Here is a 9,528-nt window from a genome sequence, read left to right as displayed (position 1 = left end):
TATAATAAATAAATAAAAAGCAGTTTAACGCTTTAAGACTATTAAAAACTATAATAAAAAGTATATTTAAATATTATTAATAATATAAAAAATAATTAAAATATAACCTATTAGCTTTCCTAAATAAACGTAAACCCTTACGATAATAAAAAATAAATTAAAAAAAAATAATAACTAAAAATAAAAACGACCTATTTTAATTAAAAAACGAGATCCTAGCTTATAAAATACGGATTTTAAATAAATTTATTTATATAATATAACGAATACCTAATAAAATAATTTAATATTATAAATAGCGCTTTTTAATAATAAAGAATTATAATAAAAATTATATTTATATCTTAATTAACTTTTATAAAGCCGACCAATTATTAAAAAAAAAAGCGATTAAATATAAAAATAATACTCGCCTTATTTTAATAATAACTCTAAAAACGATTAAAAACTAAAATAAAAAAAGACCTTTTCTAATTAAAATATAAAATTAATAAAAAAATAAATATTATATATTTAATATACGGACTTTAGATATTAAAAGAATATTATTATTAATATATTAAAGAACTAAACGAGGCTTATTATATAATAAATATTTATATTTTTTAATATTTAATTATAAAAATAGTCTTTATTATCTTATAATAACGATTATATAAATAATTTAAAGTAATAATAAAAAATAATATACTTTATTTAAAATAAAACTTTCTTATATTTAAAAAAAATATTAAGTTAAATAATTTAAATAAAAAAACTATTAACGATATATTTATAGAATTTAGTACTAAGGGACTAAATTACGACCCCTTTTTAAATAATATTAATATATTAAACTACGAATAGCTAATAGGTTAATAATCGCTTTATAACTTAAACAAACTTTACGACGTCGCTTAATAATATATTTAATTAAAAATCGATTATAAAATATTATTTAATATTAACGATTTTATTATTAAAAAAAAAGCCGATTTAAATAAATAGTTAAAATAATAAAAATTTATAAGTTTTTAAAAAGAACTAAATTAGCTTATTAAAGATTTAAAAAACTACCTATATAACCGATATATTCTAAATATATAATTTAATATTAAAACATTTAAAAATTATAAATTATTTTTTAAAAGGAAAGAACTTATTAATAAAAAAATAAACGATATTTATAATATTATTAACGTACTATATTTACTTATTAAAGAATAAAAGCGTCCCGATTTAATAATTAATTATAAATAATTTATAAAAAAAAAATAAGCATTAGCCTTCGAAATATTAAAAAATTAAATACGCTAATCATAAAAAAATAACAAAAAGTAGTTAAAATAAATAAATTTTTATATTTTATAATACTCCTTAATAAAGAATATTTACGACTTAAACTTTAAATAAACGAATACAATATAAACGTTATTATTAATAATAGCGTTTAAAGAATTTTTATTTTATTAAAAATAGTAAATAAATATAAATTATTATAAATATAAAAAACGAACCCGTATACTTTACGAATAGTAAAAAAAAGAAAATTAATTATAATAACGGATATATTAACTAAAAAACTATATACCTTACGATATATATTAATAATTAATTAAAATAACTAAAATACGATATTATAAAAATTAGAAATACCGACGTTATCCTAAGAATCTCGTAATTACGAAAGCATAATTTATAAATAAATTAAAAAACCGGCTAATTTTATTAAATAGATTTAGTTATTAAACGACTTAAAGAAAAAGGTTTAAATAAGTTTAACGTAATATTTAATAAACGAAAATAAACTAAATATATCGCTTTTATTAAAATAATAAAACCTATTAAAATATTTATATTTAATACGGACGATTAAGGATCAGACCTATTTTAAATTATATTTAAAAAGTACCGGATTTATATAAAACTATTCGCCCTAAAAGAAAAAATAAAATTATTAAAATATAATAATTAAAATATAAAAATTAAATTAAAAAAAAATATAACTTAAGTTCTATTTATTATACTTTATAAATTAACTTAAATACGACGAACTTAATAAGTATATCAATAATAAATTTAAAAAAGGTTATATTAGACTATTATCCTCTCTAATAAAAGCACTAATCTTCTTTATACTTAAGAAAAATAAAAAAAAGCTCAGACTTATAATTAATTATAAAAAACTTAACGAAATTATTAAAAAAAAATTACTATTTATTACCTTTTATTATAAGACTTAAGGAAATATTATACAGAGCTTAATAATTTACTATAATAGACTTTAAAAAAATATTTAATTAAATTAAAATTAAAAAAAAAAACGAATAAAAAACGGTATTTTAAATTTATAAAAAACTTTACAAATACCTAATTATACTTTTTAAATTTATTAACGTACCCGCTATATTTTAAATAATAATTAATTATATATTTAAAAAATATATCGATATCTTTATAATTATTTATCTTAATAATATTTTTATCTTTTTTTTTAATTTTAAAATATATAAAAAATACGTCTATATAATATTTTAAAAATTTTAAAATATAAAGCTCTTTATTAAGCCCGATAAATACAAATTTTATATATAAAAAGTAAATTTCCTTAGTTATACGATTATATTAAAATAAATCTATATATAAATATTTAAAATAATAATAATTAAAAACTAGCCTATATTTACTAATGTTAAAAATATATAATTATTTTTAAAATTCGTTAACTTTTATTAACGATTCCTTAAAAACTATATTAATATTATTAAACCTCTTAATAACCTAATAAAAAAAATATAACTTTTATTTAAAATAAAAAATATAAAAAAGCTTTTAATAAAATTAAAAACTTAGTTATTTCGGAATTAATAATTATAATTCCGGACCTAAAAAAACCGTTTAAAATTAAAACCGACGCTTTGGACTTTATTATAAGAGCTATTTTAAAATAATAAGATTAATAAAAAATATTTTACTTTTATATATTTTATTTTAAAACGTTTTATAAAATAGAATTAAATTAGTAAATTTATAATTAAAAATTAATAATTATAATTAAAGCTTTTAAAAAATAGAAATTATAATTTTTAAAAACTAAATATAAAATTATTATTTATATAAATTATAAAAACCTTACGAATTTTATAATAAATAAAAATCTAAATAAAAAATAAATTAAATAAAATAAATTTTTATTAAAATTTAATTTCCGAATTATTTATTAAAAAGGTTTAAAAAACGGTAAAGTAAACGTTTTTAATAAACGACTTAATTATGAAGTTATAGTCCTTAAAAAAACATAAATAATCTTTAAATATAATAATAACGGTAATCTTATACTTATTATAAAACTCTTTATAGTAATTAAAAAAGTTAATATTAGCCCGTTTAAAAAAATAACTCATAAGCTTATTATAAAAGTTTATAATATTTAAATATATAGTTATTAAAATATTATAAAAATATAAAAACGGATTCGTTAATATTATAATAAAACCGCTATAAGAATAAAAATCTTTAAAATTATTAAAGATTACGATATTTATAAAAAAAATAAAAATAGCCTTTATAAGCCTTATAAAAAGCTATAACCTCTACCAGTGCTATTAAAAATATAGTATTTAATCTCTTAAGATTTTATTATTAAATTATTAAAATCTAAAGAACTACTTATAAATATATAATACGATAATATTTTAATTATCGTCGATCGACTTATTAAATTTACTTATTTTATATTATATAAAAAAGTAAATAATATTAAAAAATTAGTATATACTTTTTTTAAAATAGTTATTATTAACTATAGTTTATTTAAAAAAATAATTTTTAATAAAAATAAACTATTTATTATTAAATTTTAAAAATTTTTAATTTCGTAGCTCGGTATAAATTATAAGCTATTGATTTCTTTTTATTTATAAACCGATAAATAAATAAAAAAAATTAATTAAATTCTCGAAATATACCTCCGCTGTTATATAAATTACGTTTAAAATAATTAAATAATACTATTATTAATAGCCTAGTTTATATATAATAACATAATTAATAAAAATATAAAAAAATCCTTTTTTTATTTTAATTACGGATTTTAATTAACTATATATAAAAAAGTATATAAAAAATTATAAGTTATAAAAGCTATAATAAACGTAAATAAATTTAAGGAAATCTAAAAAAAAGCCTCTTTAAACCTTAAATTTATATAATAATAAATAAAAAAATACGTTAATAAATTAAAAATTAATAGATTAATTTTAAAAGAAAAAATAGTATATATTTTTTTTGTTATAATATTAAAACAAAACGATTAAATAATAAATTAAATTATAAAAGATTTAAACCTTTTAAAATTATTAAAAAAGTTTTATTAATTAATTTTAAATTAAAATTTTTAAATACAATACGATACTATTTAGTTTTTTATATTTTATTTTTAAAACTAATATTTAAAAACTTATATACTAAGGATCGTATTATTATCGAACTTAATAAATTAAAATATAAAATTAAATAAGTTATTAACTACCGAATTAAAAAAAAACGTAAAAAATATTTATTAAATAAAAAGATTATAGATATGAGGATAATATATAGGAACTTATTATAAACTTTTAAAACTCTTAATAGCTTTTTAAAAAATATTAAAATTAAACTTAAACTTAAAACTCTTAATTATTACGACGTCTTAATCGATAACGTTAAAAATATTATTAACTTACGCCTCTTAGGTTATTAAAAAAATACTTTCGGTATCCTTAAGAAATTTTTTTAATATAATACGACTCTTTTTAAATACTATTTATTTTTAAAAATAAAAGCGTTTTAATTTAAATAACGACTTATTTAATTTAATTTAAGCCTTTTAATAAGCTTTAGCTTTTTTTTATAGCTCTATAATTTTCTTTTAAAACCGTAACTCTTTTATTTATTTTTTATAATTAAAATAATCGGACTTTATTATTAAACGATTTACTATATTTATTAATCGGGATTTATAAAAAATAATCCTTAAAAAACTTATAAATATAAATAATATTAATAAGAATATCGTATAAAATATTTAAATAATAATATATTTTATAAATATCGGAATTAAAAAAAATTAAATAATAAATATTTTAAAAACGATAATTTAAATACGGTATTATTTTTATACCTTTATTAAAAAAATAAATAATACGTAATAAATAATAACGAAACGTAATTATTTACGATTTCGATTTTTTAATTTAATTTAATATAATATTAATATATTTTAATAAAAATATTTAATAATTCTTTAATTTAGGAATATATAACCTATTTATAAGCTTAAGGACTAGATTTTCGAAAAGAAGAGCTAATATTACGATTTAATACGTATTACTAAACTAGGGCCTTATTTTATAAAACCTATAACGACTATTATATTATATATATAATAATAAAAACTTAAACGGCCTCTTTTAAAATAAGAAAACTATAAATAAATTATATAATTACGATTATATAATAAAATAAAAAACGGACGTTTATAAATAAATAAAATAAGCGATTATAAAAATATAAAACGGACGACCGTTTAATAAATAGTTGGATAATAATAAATAAAATATTATAAAAGATATATTTATGATTAGGATTTATATATAAAATAGCCTAAGCTAAGCTCGAGGATAGACTTCTATAACTTTTTTAATAATTAATTCTTATATTAAATCTAACGATCGCTTTTAACTATCTTTATTAAGAATTTACTTAATAAAACTATAATTAATTACCGAAGCTTTACTTATTTTACGACTTATAAATAATAGTTTTATTAAAGCTATTCTTACGACGATTATTATTTACGAATATCGTAGCCCCGACTTTTATTAATATAAACCTCACTACGACTAGCTAGCCGTAACAGTAAGTTTTATATTTATAAATATAAAAGCTTTTTAAATATAAATATAAGTCTTTAATTATTTTATAAATAAATTTAAACGTTTACTATTTAAAAAACTATTTAAATTATTCTTTTTTTATTTAATTAAATAATTTCTAAATTATACTTTAATATAATAAAATATTATAAAACAATATTTTTATTAATATATACTTATTTTCCAGGCTTTTTAAAAATTTAATTATTAATTTTATTTAAATATTTTTAATAATCGCTTTTTTTTTTTTTACGCTTACCTCTTTTTATTAGTTTTTTTATATATATAAAAAAGATTTTAAAATCGATCTTTTTATTTTTTATTTATATTTAAAACGGGGTTTTTTTATATATAGCGATTATTATTTTTTAATTATTTATATAAATTTTATAAATTACTAAGCTTTTTTAATAACGTATTTAAATTTTAAAAACTTTTATAATTTTAAAAACTAATTTTATTTATTTATTTTTTAAAAGAAATTTAAAAAGTTTTATAAAATACTTATTTTTAATTATAAATAATTAAAAATAGTTTTTAAAAGATTTTAATAAATTAAAAAAGTTTTAAAATATATAATAATACGGTTTTAAAGCTTAATATTTTAAAAAAGATTTAAAGATTATTTTTTATATATATATATAAATATAATATTTATATTTTATTTTTAATAACTTTTTTATATTTACTTTTTAAGCGCTATAGATTAAATTTTAAAAAACTTTTAATCCTAAATAATTAATTTAAAAATATTAAAATATTACGTTATTTATTTTATTTATATAAGCCATATTAAAATTAAATTTATAATATAATAAAATTTTAAATTAAACCGTTATTATATAATATAAAGAGCTTATTAATATTAAAAAGCGGGCTATAATATAATAAATAATAAGTTTATATTAAAAAAAAAAGAATTATCTTTTTTAAATAGTTAAGTTATTATTATATTCCTATTTATATTTTTAAAACGTAAAGTTATATTAAAGCCGTAATATTAAATTTTAATTTTTAATAAGCGCGTTTTAAAAACGATATTAATATAAAAGCTTTTTATAATAATAATATTTTTTAAAACTAAGTTTTTAATATTAAAGCCTTTTTTATTATAAAAAACTTCTTAAAAAACTTTAATTTTAATTTTTATAATATAAATATAAATAATACCCGCTTTTATAAACTTGTTTTTTAAATAAGATTTATAAAAAACTTTATGATTAATTAAATAATATCTTTTATAATTATTATAAACCGTATTATTTAATAAAGCGTAGCGTTTTTTAAAAAATATTAAAAATTTTAAAAAATTTATAAAACCGCTTTTTTATAATTCTTTATTATTATTAAAAACAATAACCGTTATGACGCTTTTAAAATAATTTTCCGAACGGGTTTTATTATTTTTTTAATTCTTTTAATATACCCTTTTAATATTATTAATTAGCTACCTTTTTTTTTAATATTTAATTTAAATATAATTAAAAGTTAATAATATTATTCGGTTTTTTATTTTAATTATTTTTTTATTTATAAACTCCTTTATATATTTTAACGTTTTTATAAAAAACTTTCGAACTATTTTATTATTTTATAAAAACTAACTATAATTCTTTTTATATAAATAAGTTTTAAATATCGTTTTTTAATTATTAAATTTATTTGAGCGTCCTTTAAAAATAATAAAAAAACTAAGGCCTTTATTACCGCTTTTTAAAAACTAATTTTCTTAATAAAAATTTTTAAAAATCCGTTTATATTCTTTTAAAATTAAAATAAAACGTTTAAAACTCTTATTTATAATAAGTTTATTAAATATTTATATTATTTAAGTCGGTATAAAACGGATTTTAACAGCTTTAAAAAAGTTTTTTATTATTAAAACTTTTTAATTTTTAAATATATTATAAGCCCGAGATCGTTTATATACTTTATATTAATCGGAACAATAAATAATTAAAAAGACGTTATTTTAAAAAGTTTTAAAAAGTATATTATTATATTTTTTATAAATTATTAAAAGAGTTATAAATTTAAAAAATATTAAATTACTTTTTAATATATATATAAACTTTTAAAAATTAGTTTTATTTTTATATAAAAGTTCTATTTAAATATTTATAAGCTTTTATAAATTAATTATTCAAAAAATAAAAGATTCGATTATTTAATAGCTTATCATAATCGTTATTTATATCTAGCTTCGATTGATATAATATTTAATAAGTTATTTATATTCGTTGTTAATATCGTTAAACTTAATAAAACGTAGTTTTATAAGCTTATTAGTTAAAAAAATTTAAATTTAATCGATTTTATTATTATTAAATATTAAAATTTCGCTTTTATTACCGCCGTTTTTTTAAATAATTAATTATTTATAATAAGTATTTTTTAATTTAATAATACGCTTAACAATTAGTTTAATAAAGTCTAGTTCTTTTAATAATCGTATATCGTTATTATTAATATCTTTTATATTTAAATTAATAAAATCCTAAATAAACGCGTTTCTTACCCGTATTTAAAAGCTAATATACTAAGCTAATTAATCCGTTTTTATATTAAAACGTTAATTATTATTAAATATAAAAAGTTAAATAATCATTAATATTATTAATAAGCGTTTTACATTTTTATAAGTTTTAAAATAATAAAAATACTCGTCCGCTCTTATATTTTAAAAAAAAAATCTATAAAAACTAAATTTATAATTATTATAGGCTAAGAGTATAAAAACGTAGTTTTTATAATCTAAAGTACTTATCTTTTTAAAAAGATATTTTATAAATCGATTAAGTAAATATACCGTCTAAGGGCGCTTAGGAAGTGGGTTAGTGGGCGTATTTAACCGGGTACCACCTCAGCTACACGTGGCTGTGCGCTGGACCTCCTGCGACAAGCTATTAATTAAAAAAAAAGATAATAATATATTTATACGTTAACGTTTTAAAAGACATATTACGTTATTAAAACTATATTCCGTAGCTCGGCGGCGTAGATTTCGCCGGTGTTTAATTATTACAAATAATATAAGTTAATATTAAATATAAAAATTATAATAATAAAGAAAATTTAGAATAGAGAGAATATATAAGAGTAGACCGGTAGAATCTAAGTATATTAATAATAAAGTTTTAAACTAATTAGGATAGTAAATATCTTGCACAATAGCTTTAGGAGGTAGAAGATAAATATATCTTTATAAAGAGATAAAAATATATAATATTTATATAGAAATAAGAATATATAAATAAAGGGGTAATAATGCGTAAATACCTGAAGTCTTTTAGGAGTAAAGAGAGTAATATAGTTAAATTACTATATGAGGAGTTGCTCACTTAAAGAAAAGTCTAAATAGGTAAAACTACGCCTTTATATAGACATAAAAACCTCTTACTAGAATATTCCATGGCTTATTAATTAAGATCAAATTCATAAGCGTATTTATAAGTGATTGCGTAATCGTAGTACGTAATCCTATAGAAAGAAAGTTCCTAAGCGTTCCGTTGATTTTTAATACGTTCGATCACTTACGTAAGCTTATATAAGCAGCTTTACTTACATAATTACTATCTATATTAATCTATATTTTTCATAGATTAATGTAATATATAGTTTGCTTACATAATAT

The 9,528-nt window shown here is 15.3% G+C and overlaps 2 protein-coding genes across 2 annotated transcripts; both read left to right on the top strand.

The window, feature by feature from the left end:
- Positions 1 to 3,692: 3,692 nt before the first annotated feature.
- On the top strand, positions 3,693 to 3,842 carry CORC01_04097 (uncharacterized protein; the record flags this gene model as incomplete). Its single annotated transcript, XM_022615745.1, has 1 exon — positions 3,693 to 3,842. A coding segment is annotated over one exon (150 nt), but the record flags the coding sequence as incomplete, so codon positions are not given.
- A 452-nt stretch (positions 3,843 to 4,294) lies between these two features.
- CORC01_04096 (uncharacterized protein) lies at positions 4,295 to 4,498 on the top strand (the record flags this gene model as incomplete). Its single annotated transcript, XM_022615744.1, has 1 exon — positions 4,295 to 4,498. A coding segment is annotated over one exon (204 nt), but the record flags the coding sequence as incomplete, so codon positions are not given.
- Positions 4,499 to 9,528: the final 5,030 nt, after the last annotated feature.

This window comes from Colletotrichum orchidophilum (genome assembly GCF_001831195.1).
Source record: "Colletotrichum orchidophilum strain IMI 309357 chromosome Unknown Scaffold_26.1, whole genome shotgun sequence".
NCBI classification, from domain to species: domain Eukaryota; kingdom Fungi; phylum Ascomycota; class Sordariomycetes; order Glomerellales; family Glomerellaceae; genus Colletotrichum; species Colletotrichum orchidophilum.
Note: the sequence above shows the minus strand (reverse complement) of the source record. Positions and strands in the feature narration are given on the sequence as shown.